This window comes from Lactuca serriola, chromosome 4, assembly GCF_051521515.1.
Source record: "Lactuca serriola cultivar US96UC23 chromosome 4, Lser_US96UC23_V15, whole genome shotgun sequence".
NCBI lineage: Eukaryota > Viridiplantae > Streptophyta > Magnoliopsida > Asterales > Asteraceae > Lactuca > Lactuca serriola.
In genome coordinates, this window is record NC_136411.1 from 229,507,915 (window position 1) to 229,521,679 (window position 13,765).

The window sequence follows — 13,765 nt, forward strand, 5'->3', positions numbered from 1 at the left end:
AGCTCCCATGGACATTTCTTCAATATTTTCCATCTCGTTCCTTGGCTCGTTCTCGGGTTCGCTCGTATGTTCTTCAAATTCAGGCTCGGTATCGTATTCGGATTCGGTTTGGACAGGTATTTGATCCAAGTGTAAAAGCTTGCTCTTGTTCTTTGAGGATGAACTTGACTCACTACTATAAAAACAGCCTTTTACGACTCGCAATGCGTGTCGTAAAACGCTCAGACGACGCGCAAATGTGTGTCAAGGAGGGCCCTAGCATAACGAGAGACGACACGCTTTTGTGCGTCGTCTATTTACGACGCGCATTTATGACATGCATTTACGACGCGCAGTTATGACACACAATGCGTATCAAGGAAGGCCTTGTCATAAAGGAAGAAGACATGCATTTGCGTGTCGTAACCTTACAACGTGCGTATCGATGACACGCAATGCGTATCATGGAAGCCCCTGTCATAAAGGAAGACGACACACATTTTTGCATGTCATAATTTTAAATGTTTTTAAAATTATATATTTTTGATAGATTTACTAATTTTTAAATTAAATAACACATTAAAAGTCTCATAATACAAAATAAAATACCATAAATAATAAAGATAATTCATTGAATTAATATGTCAAATACAAATAAGCATTCCAATAGTAAGTAAATGTAACACATTGCTAATATTGCATAATATTTATTATAGAAAACAAAACATGTATAACATTTAAAGAAACCCATGACTAAATTCTCATTTGACATCTCCTTTGACAATTTCCTTTCTGAGAGAATAACCTGAATGCATACAGGAACTTTGAGAGGCAACAGAGCATGGAAGGAGGTTGCTAGAGCTGACGAACCTGCACAAGGCAAATCGGTAACTTGACATGCTATACAATACAAGATGATATGAAAGAGAAAAGAGAAAAGTGAATACACACCTGAAAGTTTGCACCTTCAAAAACCGGATCAAGGGTACTAAGGTCAAGCAGCCAATCAATGAATAACCTGAAATACGGTCTCAGGTTGAATGATGATTTCTTCTCCTCTGGATCCTTTTGAATGAATCTCACAGTCACTGCAAACACCTATTACAAAAAATGTTAAATAATCTATTGTCCAACATATACAACTAATCACAAGTCTTGATTGTAATTCGTGATTCTAACCTTTGACAGAAGAGACAACTTGCTTACTCCATGGTCAACAGAGGAGAACTAGCCATACAAAGAAGAAGCAATTATGTTGATGAAAAGCATATATATATAATTGAGTGAATTTTCATATTATAATAAGAAGAAATGAAAGTGTAATGCTATAATGAACAATAAAAAAGGGAAGTGTGTTGCTATTTGGCATTACCTGATCGGGTGAATTGTTCTTGCAAAGAATTTTAATGGAAAATATAGAATGTTGCATTCAGGAAGTGGTGCAAGGGATGAGTTTCTAGTTAAAAGTGACAAGTATTCTAAAGCACTTCTCTTTCCACAACAACTCTTGGTTCACAACAGATCAACTGTGAATGCAGAGGTGCTTTAATGGTCACCATTGGGACAAGTTGATGAAAAGACACTAATAAAATACTTACGTCTTAAGCTCTTAATCTGGCTCCATGTGAGGCTGAATGTATATATTCCATTTCCAGATTGAAGCTCAGGAACACTGGATGAAAGGTTGCCAAAAAGCTACTCCATCACTGGTCATCTGAACAGGACGATTGATTATATCTGCTCCATCTAAAACAGCTTTTCTGTATGCTAAATCACTACACCCTGGAAACTCCCCAATTGCTCCTTCAAATGAGATAATTAAAGGCTTTCCTTTTCCTAAAGCAATAAGGGATTTAATTAATGATTTATGATGAACATATATAAATGTCAAATGATTGTGTATAAAATGACACACCTGGCTGAGAATGTTTTTTCCCAATATGAGAAAAACAACCTGCATGGTTGTAGAAATATTAGCTTATGAAAATAGAATGTTATTTCTTGCATTCAACCTTTTTCAATATATGCAAAATCATATTATGAGATTTAAAGGGTTCAAAACTTACTAAAACCTGCTGATGGAGTCACTGGATTATCGGAAAGCACACCATCCATAGAGAATCTGCCATTATCCACAAAATACAGATACGCTTCTACAGGGTCATAACTGTAATTATATGCAAGTAGCACATCATTCATGAAATCTGAACCAAATACTTGTAAACCCTCTTTGTCGGCATCCAAGATCAATGAGGTAGATGGTTGTAAATAGAAGTCATTGTCCACAGGCCATATGTATGATTTAGGGAACTAAAACACCAGAAGCAAATGTATTCATAAATGTCAGATTTCTTAAAAGTGAGCCATATGTTTGATTGGTTGAGGGCTCAGTCTTGTTCACTTCTAGAAATCTGAAAATTAGTTTTTCTAGTAGCACACATGTGCTTAGTTTAACTTTAACAGTATGTATGTGTGTGTGTGTGTATATATATATATATATATATATATATATATATATATATATATATATATATATCACAAACAATAAAAGGTCTCTCACCAAGTTCATATGCTTTGGCTGCCACCCTGGCAGCAATATGAGCGGAAATCTTATGGATGTTAGTGAACATAGGGTATATCAGTCCATTGTCAAAATGCTCCTATGTAACCTGTTCCGCCAGTGCCTCAGTTGTTTGTTTTACAACAAAGCATAACATACCCTTTTCTTAGTAAATGACTAAAATATCCTTTCATATACAGACATTAATTACAATTTACATACACACAACTGTAGTGTTGAGAAAAATTAATATTTTATGAAAATAAAATATTTACAGCCTTACCTACAGGAGCACTAAAGAAGCGTCCGGGTCTCAATCTTATGTTGTATGTTTTGCAATTCTTAACATCTATTAATCACCGCATCTAAAGCTTCTCGACATTCCACCCCATCTGCCTCTAAAGTTCTGAATACCTCCAGTGGGGTCTGAACCACATCACACCTTACATGATCCCAAGCATCAAATATCTTTCCATCTTCAGTTTCATGAATGACCATAATATCACCTCCATAACGTTCAGATTCTTTGAGAATATCTTCTTTCAATCGAGCTTCCATTATCTCCACTCTATCACAGTCAATTCCCTACATTAAACCACTTGACACTTGATTATATTTAAATAATAAACATTAAAAATGAGAGATGATTATTATTATATACCGTATACTCGAGCATGTTTTTGTAGGGTCCTTCAACCTCACGAAGCACAAAGGGCTTTCCATTAATGTAAATAACAGGTTCTTCTCTCTTGGGCAAATTCGGTTGCTGACAGCCTGGACAATGATCACTTTTTAAAACAGTTTGAAAGTTTTGATGTTCTTACTATGTATACATATATACATAGTAAGATATCCTTTTAGTAAAGGATATCTTCAAAATCATATATTAATAGATGACATAATGGAGAAAAACAGAAAAATAAACATCATTCAAATCACAACACCATTTACAAAGGTGACTTAAAGGTGAGAACCAGAAAAGAAGGGTACTGGTGTTAATGTATCTCAAGAAAATAAGGATAAAAGTGGAAGAGTTTTGGAAATATTTAGGTTCTTGTGTGCAGAAGGATCTGTTTTGTGTGTTTGAAAGAATGGTGGAAGAAGCAGAGATGAATGAAGAAATATTTTTTGTGAGGCTACTTGTAGTTTCTATTCAAGTGGGTTGCCTTTTGGGAAAATCTGTTGGTGTAATCAAGCGAATGGCTTCTGAAAGCAGGGAACAAATAAGGATTCTTCCAAGGGATAAACTTCTTGCATGTGCATCTTCTTCTGACGAATTGGTTCAGGTAAAGCTTATTTTTGAATCAGGATTTATCTAAAAACCCATGTTGACTGCCATCAAACTCACAATTTTTTCTTTTGTCTTAAATAACAAACAAATTTCTGGGGAAGTGAGTGCAGTTAGGAAAGGGCTTGAATCTGTTTCACAACAGCTTCTGGATCATCCAGCTCCAGCTGGAGCTCGGGACAAGAGTGATTCTTTGGCTTCCAACAATGTGATTGTGAATAATAGCAATATTTGTGAGCAACATCCACATCATCCAAATGGACGAGCAGGGCATCATGAGGGAGGGCGTTTTGGTCCTTTCACAGACATGCTAACGTACCGTTTGATATGCTCCGATGAGAAGGTGGGAGGTGTAATTGGAAAAGGAGGGGCTACTGTGAAGGAATTGAAGCACGAGACTGGATGTGACATTAAAGTCCTTGAGAGAAGTGGTGGGTCAGATGACTGCATCATTACCATATCTGGACCAGCGGTACCCAATTATATATATATATATATATATATATATATATATATATATATATATACACACACACACACACCATTCTAGTTTGCAAATTTCAATTGAAAACTTGAAGTTTATTATATCAAGTATCAAATTACATTGAAGAAATGGATTGTAGGTCCCAGATGAGCAGATATGTGCTCCCCAAGATGCAGTTCTTCGTGTACAGACAAGGATATTTAGGGCTGCACCTGAGACCAAGCCAGTGACAGCAAAAGTCATTGTGTCTGCACATCAGATTGGATGTATCCTTGGAAAGGGTGGTGCAGTTATATCTGAAATGAGAAACTCAACTGATGCTTTTATTCGTATTTTACGAAAGGATCAAACTCCACAGTATGCTGCTGAAAATGAAGAAGTAGTTCAGGCATGTTATTGTTATTTCTCTCTATCTCTCTCTCTCTTGGTGACAGGTGGAAATGAACATAGAGAAAATAACAAAGCTTGGCTGGATACATGTGCAAAGATAGATAATGTGACCAATTTGGTTAATAGTCTTTGTATCAACAACTTGATACTTGTACTTTTCCTTGTCATGTCCCAAGATAGCCTTATGGTAAACATGATTTTCTCTTTATAAGTGTTGGATTAAAAGTATTTTGTTCAAAAATAAAAGCAGTAGGTCCGTACTCTCGAACGAAACCTTTTTTTTAGTTCGAGTTTTTTTTAACAGCTCCTAAAAACTCTAAAAACTTGGTTACCAATACACCCATTTATTATTTTGATAACTAAATATGAAACTTCACTTCGTAATATGCTAGTTTGGGTACACTTATTATTTTAGTAGTTTGTTATCAATCGCGTCAAACTTATTCATTTGCATCTTGTGGTTGATGGTGAAACCAAAATTAAGTCGAGATACATGAATTTCTGGCTGAGAGCGATAGCTAAATATGTGAAAAAACAATCATATAATGGTTATTAAGATCTAAATGCTAAATCATAAGCTCCCCCACAGGTCCCTGCCTATCCTGTTGTCTTGATAACAACTTTTAGTGTGCTTGAAAAATATAGAAGATACAGTTGCTCGTAGGTTATTTTCATGTACTCCATTTTTACTTTTAAGGAAAAAGTTATATGATTTCCAAACTTAAAACTAATATGTTTTAGTGTGGTGACAAAGTACTTCATGCCAATATGTTTCATTGTTTGCAAGTAAACTGATTATGTTCCAAATCTTTCAGTTTTTGAACCCAAGATGTAGATGTTGAACCAAACCACTTCTTTTTTTTTTTAAAAAAGAGTTTAAAAGTTTTATGTGGATCAATTAAATAGCCAGTTCTTACCACTTCCAGAAGGAACTTCTCATATACAACGACCCCTGAAGAATCTTAGGCTGAATCTGACACCCTGACAGCATGGAGGTGGTATAGCACATCCATTACAAGCTCATGCCCCTGGTTAAGGTGCAATCATGAAAATGTGTATTAAAACACAAAAAAAGGGTTTGAAGTTAGTTATATAATGATATTATGAAAAGAATACTATATATATATATATATATATATATATATATATATATATATATATATACCTTCGGATGCTGGTAGTCTGAGCCAATATGCCTTTGCATCATTAAAATTACATCATCATCAGCATCAACCTACAGGCAGCACAACAAATGCACAAATTATCTACTGCTCTCTGTCAACAAAATTTAGTTGTCACCCTTTGTATTGAAAGAAATTTGGTCAAAGATATTGATTTAGATAACAAGAAAGAAATTCATTCTGCCTTATGATGTTGCCAACATGTCACAAAAGCAGTTTCACGTTATAATTGTTTTCTCTATTAACCAGAGCCAATTCTATTCCTTTCCCCAACATATCAAGTAACAATCACACTTGCATATCCATCACCATTGCTCTCACCTCTTGAGCATTTGTTCCTTCTAATATCCTGCATTTTATCCTGTCTAATCCCTGTATTTTTTTTATTTTTAATTAAATCCAACAGAAAAAGAACCATCCATAAATTAGAGAAATAGCTTAAACAAACATACAGGCCCATATTGTTGTCTGTGCTAAGTGGAAGGAAGAGAATGCAAAATCCGCATCCAGAACCGCAATCACATTGTTCAGTGAAACTGAGTAACAAGATAACAACCACAACATCAACACATGTTCTTGAAATGACAAAATTGTCCTTCACTAGCTAATTTTTTAGGCCTAAAGTTTTTTTGGATTACAAACATTGCTAATTAATATTATTACCAATTCCATCCTCAGTAGCACTTTGTGTACAACCAACACCATGCCACCAACCAACTCCAACCATAAGACTCCATCAAAATCTGGGATGTATTGATACAAAATGCCATGTCAGCATTTCTTATAGCTTCAAATGTCACGAGCTCTGTAGAAATTAAATTAGAATACCTTTCTGCAATTGCGCGTTCCCATGTTGAGGAGTTTGCTTTCACTTGACTGCTAGGAACAGCAGGGGGAAGAACACGAATAATCTTCAACATAGTACAATCCTTGGTTGTATCATGCCAAACAGAGCAACAACTTGTAGAAGAAAATACTGGAGAAGCAATTGCAGAAAAAACATTGATCTAATAGTTATCAACATGTGTAAAACTAGAACCAGAAAAAATATGGATGCCACCTCTTAGAAACGCAACAGCAACATCACCACCATGAGCATAATAGACTATGCGATCAAGGATTATAACATCACTTGGCAAATTAAAATTGGATAAAAAAAACAACCCTTTTTGCCTTCTCTATGTCAGAATCTGACATGTTTATACCCTCAGAAGTCGATGACCAGAGCATCTAGGGATCCAATTTAATGGTGTCGGACTGTCGGTAGGATTAGCAGAAAGAGGCCGTTTCAGGAGTTTGACATTATGGGAGATGGGAGCGTATTCGCAGGGGAAGGCAGAGGGATAACAATCATTCCGAAGCTTGATCGGTGGGAGAGGGGACATGTATTCAATATCACGATTGCTTATAAAAAATCCAAAGAACGCATCAGGTGCAACATACGCACGCATCACGCATCAGGACCTAGGGTTTGTAAGTACATCAAAAAATCATGAGAAACCTTCATCGCCAGAAAGAGATTGTAGATGGAAGAGAAAGTTAAGATAGAAGTGAACAAGAGATGGAGACGGAAACCCTAAATCGCCATGGCGGGGTTTTCAACTTTTCTAATTATTTTGGGAATTCCTTCTCCCGCTGATGAAGATGCGCGTTTCATTACAAAAAATATAAAGTGACATGATTTCACGATACGCATTTTAAGACAGGTGCCCTCCGCCTTTTTTGACACAAATTTTAGGGGCACGCAAAAATACGCATCCTAAATCCTTCACGATTGGAAGAACTGATATTATTTTTAGGGTATACACTTTTGCGTATCCTAAAACAGCGCGTGTCATGGTTTGCGCGTCATTAAAGGGTATTTTTCTAGTAGTGACTCCCCTGATTTCTTTGAGAACACTGATTTGAATTCTTGTAAGGGCGTCTTCTTCTTGTAAATTGCAGACTCGGGATCTTCAAGCGGTATTACCAAAGGGGTGTTAGAGCCTTTGGTCATGAACTCCTGCAAACTAAACAACAAGGATAAAAACATAAAACCGTACTAAGAAAAATAAACTAAAACCTAAAAAAAAACTAAAATCACAATTCTCACGTCGTGAATCTATATACTCACGTCGTGAGTTCTGTAATAAAAAAAAATTAATCAAACCTTCTTAGAAACGAAAAATTAAGTGAATTAAAAACTGAAAACAGAGAATAAAAACTAAAGCTAAAAAAACTTTTGCTGGAAAAATAACTTTTTGCAGGTTTTACCCCACAAAAAGGATCGATTAACTTCAAGCAAATAAATAATAAACTAAGTCGTTCCCCGGCAACGGCGCCAAAAACTTAATGTGCACGGAAGTACCCACTAATTTTAATATTTATAACCTAACAAACTTAGACTAACTATGCACTTATAGGCAGTAACCTAGTCAGATTACAGTATAGCTTAGGTAAGTCGGGTGACGATCACAGAGAACGGTGTTATCAATTACTTTATTTACTACTAAATTAATCTAATTATTAACAAGCTAAAAGGGTTTTCTAATCTAATTTTGCAAGTTTAGATGAACTTAATTCTTTAACAATAACTTAATCAATAAACAAAACACTTCTGTTAGTTCGAATCCACTTTCACTCAATGGTTATACATTAGCTATAACTATTACTGTTGGTGACCAATTAAGATAATATTAGTAATTTAGTTCTAAATCTACTAATTATTAATCAATTCGTGTAATTGTATTTATGTTCATACAATAGTTAACACAGAATCAATTATTAAATAAGATTGGAGCCATGAAGATTGATTAATCAAAACACAATTACAGTCATAATATGAGTTCTCTAACACAACTTAATTTAATTTTTCAATTACTAATATAAGATTGGTTTGATCTTAGCTCCAATAACTAGTGTTCACTATATTATTAGGTATTCAAGTTCAAGCATAATTGTGTTCACTAACTGCACAGAACAGGAATTCAAAGTAATCAAATAACTAATTCAAGCATGCTAGGTAAAATCAATAAACACAAGCATATCACCAACAATTAAAGTTAAATCTAATGCATTAAAACCATGAGTTCCAGCTTCATCTAGCTAACTAAAGCAGCTAGATTTAGCTGGACATATTAACAACTAAACAAACGATTACTATAATCCAAAACATGTTAAAGTGTACCAAACTATGAATCAATTTATGTACTTCTACTTCCTTGGTGTTGAAACCAGCTTCGAGTTCTTCTTCTCCTCTGAATTTTCGTCTCCAAGAACCCCTCTTAGCTACCAAAAAATCTCCTCTTTGTAATGACCAAGAATATATATATATATATATATATATATATATATTCTTAAAAATCCCGTGCCACGTCATGGTTATCCCTTCCACGTCGTGGTTATCAAGTTATCCGTATCAGGCAAGGACTCCTTCACATAATCTTTTCTTCTAGAATACTCATGCCACATCATGGTTATCTCTGCCACGTCGTGGTTTTGGTAATTTCCGTGATCTTCTTTACCTTTTGTACTCCAAGCCTCCAATGTTCCATACATTGTCACTTTTGGTCCCTCTCTTCAAAAATGCTTTATTTTGGCTGCAAATAATATTTTATCCTTATAAGTATCATAATTCTGTATAAATAACCAAAATATATATATAAATGTACTTAAATATTGCCTAAAAATATGTATAAATATGGCAATATAATTACTATACACTAGAACGGAGAGAACATACTATACAAACACTAGAATACTATAACGTTAATGTGAGCCACTATTTTGATGGCATGGCAACCTACTGATGTGTCACGTTTTGTAACCAGAGTCTCCTGGAGGGAGAGTGTGAATTTGTGTATAGATTTATACGAGACTGACGGTCCTACACCTTGCTGCTAGCTATAGTGGGACCTGCAGGTCTACGAGTGACGAATGTCATACCATTTCGACGTCATCGAGCGTCGTGTTTTACTAGTCGATCAAGTATGGTTACAATCATATCACATTTTACCTTAATTAACAAACTGGTTTAAGGTAGTTAGTACATTGGTAGTTACTTATATACAATACTACAGTACATCGTTATTTTCCCATTGCATTCACATTGTGATCTTCTCACATAAACAGTAATGTAAACTATATTTTGGTAATGATAGCCATACTTGGGAAAGATACGCACTTTTACAAACAAACAACACGCAGAACATTCGGGCCTTGGTAGGAGGCTATTTTTTAGTAGAAAATAAATAATTTTCTAGGAGATACAAACATTTACTACAAGCACTTACAAACATTTACATCAAATATTTTCATACAAACAATGACACTAAAATACTTATGAACTCACCAGCTTTAATGTTGATCTACTCTTTCAAAAATAACTTGTATTCTCAGGACACCAGTAGACAGGTACCGATGACCAGGTTTTTGAGAAGTCGAAGATTTCAAGACTCGTCTTTATTTTTATTTTCGATTTTTTGTGCCTTATAAACTATACACAGAACACACTTGTATTAAAATTATATTATTAATGCAGTGGATGATGTTGTTGCTTGTTTACTATTATGCATTGTTGTGATACTGTACATGACATCCTCCGCCCAAGAACGTTTCCACCGTTTAGGTTTTGGGGTGTGACATTGTTTCCCTTGGGTTGTTCTGGGGCCGCAACCACTGAGTCTTGACGGGCGTTGTGGTCAATAAGGGACTGTGCCAGCTCTTTGGCACTGTCAAAGGTAACAGGCGTGGAAGCAATGACACTTCCTTGAATCTGGGGAGATAGCCCCCAAATGTACCTTTCAATCTTTTTGCTCTCCAGAGGAACCATTTCTGGACAAAGGATCACTAAGTCGTAGAATCGATTTGTGTAGGTTGTTATGTCTGAACCAACTATAGTAAGACCCCACATCTCTTGCTCGAGCTTCTGAATTTCACCCCGTGGGTAGTACTCCCGCATGAGCATTATCTTCAAGTTCTCCCAACTTATTAAATTAGCCGCTACCAGAGTTATTGACTTAACATGGCCATTCCACCATGTTAGGGCTCTATCAGCAAAGGTACAAGCAGCGAACTTAACCTTGCTACTTTCCAGATAGGAGCATATCTCGAAGACTGCCTCTATTTTCTTGATCCATTGCCTTAACGCCATAACACCTCCAATCCCGTTAAAGATCCTGGGTTTGGCGTTTGAGAAGTCCTTATAGGTACACTCTCATGAGAGCCCGTGATTTTCGTTGTGGTTGGAGGGATGCGCACCAACTTCTGTTCCACTAGTGACAGTGGTGTTATATGACACATAGCAGCTGCGATAGTTGTCGTGACCACCGCCTGAAACATGGCAGTGTCAAACTGAGGAGGTGGTGGCGGAGGTGGTGTTGGCGCTTCATTAACATTGACACGCCTTGGGTTTCTCTATGGAGGCATCTTTTACTATAAAAGTTAAAAGATGAAAAAGACAATTGGATATCAAGAATAAACATGAATTTGATATCTCTGAACTAAAACACTTAGTTCAATATGAATCTCGTAATGAATTGGTAATAGAAGTCTATTACAAGTATAACTTGTAAAAAGATAACATGAACTTGATTGGTTATTTTTCGAAGACTATGAAAATGCATGTCGATTGTATTGGTATATTGAGTACATATAGTCTGGAAAACTTGACCTTAAAGCTAGTCTACAATATACCACAATACTGGGAAAACATCGACATCAAACCGACCTACCGAAAATGAAATTTTCATTGTCATACTAAAAAACATGAAAAATAGCACTAGAACATATCCGTAGATTTACACTATAACCAAAATTTATGAAATAAGATGTTTATGAAAATTGTAATAACTCTTGCTGAAGTAAAATGCTTATCATTTTATTGATATATGGTTTTGTACATGTACATTCGATATCTTGGATACAATATGTTGTTTGGAAAGTTGGACCTTTCTAAAGGTCTACAATACACCAGTTTACTGAAAATAAAACATTTAGCCAAAGTCCTAATCTATAACAAAATTGGAAATAGCATAAACACTACTTGCGTCGCGTACTATGTCGAGTACTAGACTCTGCTTCCTGGTGTTTAATTTCCATTAGCTATCTGATGCTCCCTTAATTCTCTTATTTTCGTTAGGGCAACATTCATTTGGTTTTGTAGTCTTTCTGTGTGGGTTTGGGATTCATCTTGAATTTCGTCCCGACGACGAATATCCATAGCGTTGATTTGTGTCGTTGCATTGACTTCCAGGATCCGGTTTATTGAAACCCTTGCCTGATCGGTTTGGCGAGCTATACAATGAACAATGACAGGAAGAGCCCTGCCGGCTGATCCTCCGTTACTAAGGTTCTAGAAATCTCCGCACATTCCATAGGGTGGGCGTTGGCCCTGTTGTCGAATCCAGTGGTATATGTGATCTCCCTAAACTGGCATTGGCCCTTGAAATCCTTGCCTGACTGTGGGAGGTGGGATGACTGGTGGGGGATTGTATACTGTGGGTTCTGTGTCGGTACCCTCTGAATATTTATCTTCATCTTCTTCGTCCTCTTGTTCTGGATCCTGTTCTTTTGGATCCTCTTCTTTTGGATCCTCTTCCGGATCCTCTACTATCCATCCTTCGTTATCGTGGTTCGGAAAGTAAGGGTCCCCTGGTAAATGATATCCGGCCATTGGATCTGTGCGGGAATAAGGATAAGAGATATAGAACATAATTAGTAACGATAGATTACAAATACAAGTTTCCACGAGAGAAACTAATAGTTAACAGATAATGAATTATGTATGACTTGTCCTGAGTACTACTATAACTACAAAGTGTATACTAATTATATATAACTTGGCTATAATTGACCTTCGATTAAATGATTCGGCTCTAAATCCACAACCAAACAAGGAATAGGAATGAAGCTAGATCACATATTCTAAGTCTATATAACTTTAATTATATATAACTGTAATATACCCTTAATATTTATAGCACTACTTACAATGGTTCTTTTGTTTTCACATGTTTGTTATTTGTATATAGTGCCTAAAATACTCTTATAGTATTTTAACTTTATGTTTGTTCCAGAGCTCTTCTGTATATGTACAGTCGGTAAGTTTTAGACATGTCGCAACACTACCATCACTCCCAAACACATGTTAGTTGTATCTCAAACCAATATAGTTGATCAGGCTATATTGATCCCAGATATAATTACATAACTGCCCAGGTTTGACTGCAATTTCCAACATCCAAATACTTTTAAGTTATTATGATTGTGATACTGTACTTGTATGAATGAGTGTTAGTATACTTCTATTAAAAATACTTTAATTTTTAAAAAGTATACTTTTAGTCAGAGCTCTCAGCCCCATTGTATTTATAGTTTGTATGTCTTTTATGGATTGATATACTGAGTTTACTATAAACAATAATCCGATACCAATCTGTCACACCCCCAAACTAGACGGCAGAAACGTCCGAGGGTAGAGGACTTCATTTGTAGTATCACAACACATGCATCATAGTAATCAAAGTACAAAACAACCATTGCATTTAAAAGTAAAAGTATTTACTATTGGATTAGTGTCTAAGTCCATAACTATTTTGGTATGTACTTGACCCGATGGTGCATGGTCCTTTTGGGTTGCCTTCACCAAAGCAACTTGATTGGAGAAATAAATAAAGAGAGAGGTTATTATGATTTATTAATATGTTATAAGAATAATATATTAAAGCATAAATCATATTTGTTTAATTAATATTGGTCAATAATTAATTTTGTGATCAAGTGTAATTAATTAAACTAGAGGGGCTGAATTGTAATTATGTGATAGTTACAAAATAAGGTAAGGATTATCTTATATATATGGTGAACGAATTTGAGGTGTAAATCCCTTAGAATTCGACTAGGAT

The 13,765-nt window shown here is 35.5% G+C and overlaps 2 protein-coding genes across 4 annotated transcripts; one reads left to right on the top strand and one right to left on the bottom strand.

Moving 5' to 3' along the window:
• Window positions 1–585: 585 nt before the first annotated feature.
• On the bottom strand, window positions 586–7,556 carry LOC145096811 (glycerophosphodiester phosphodiesterase GDPDL5-like). 3 transcript variants are annotated; one of them, XM_079034170.1, is made up of 17 exons: window positions 6,711–7,556; window positions 6,546–6,625; window positions 6,335–6,418; window positions 6,204–6,254; window positions 5,867–5,935; window positions 5,619–5,729; window positions 4,627–4,676; window positions 4,431–4,523; window positions 3,201–3,313; window positions 2,540–3,124; window positions 2,046–2,289; window positions 1,895–1,933; window positions 1,578–1,815; window positions 1,352–1,505; window positions 1,159–1,206; window positions 931–1,077; window positions 586–849 (listed from the first exon to the last, which is right to left on the bottom strand). In XM_079034170.1, the coding sequence occupies exons 10-13, from the start codon at window positions 2,546–2,548 to the stop codon at window positions 1,643–1,645; spliced, it is 465 nt and encodes a 154-aa protein (XP_078890296.1). In that variant the 5' UTR covers window positions 2,549–3,124; window positions 3,201–3,313; window positions 4,431–4,523; window positions 4,627–4,676; window positions 5,619–5,729; window positions 5,867–5,935; window positions 6,204–6,254; window positions 6,335–6,418; window positions 6,546–6,625; window positions 6,711–7,556; the 3' UTR covers window positions 586–849; window positions 931–1,077; window positions 1,159–1,206; window positions 1,352–1,505; window positions 1,578–1,642. The 3 variants fall into 3 exon arrangements, with proteins under 3 accessions (XP_078890296.1, XP_078890294.1, XP_078890295.1); XM_079034168.1 differs by lacking the exons at window positions 4,431–4,523; window positions 4,627–4,676; XM_079034169.1 differs by lacking the exons at window positions 1,352–1,505; window positions 4,431–4,523; window positions 4,627–4,676.
• On the top strand, window positions 3,538–5,496 carry LOC145099223 (RNA-binding KH domain-containing protein RCF3-like). Its single transcript, XM_079036815.1, has 4 exons — window positions 3,538–3,821; window positions 3,915–4,299; window positions 4,451–4,699; window positions 5,443–5,496. Exons 1-4 carry the CDS (start codon window positions 3,538–3,540, stop codon window positions 5,494–5,496), a joined length of 972 nt encoding a protein of 323 aa, XP_078892941.1.
• Window positions 7,557–13,765: the final 6,209 nt, after the last annotated feature.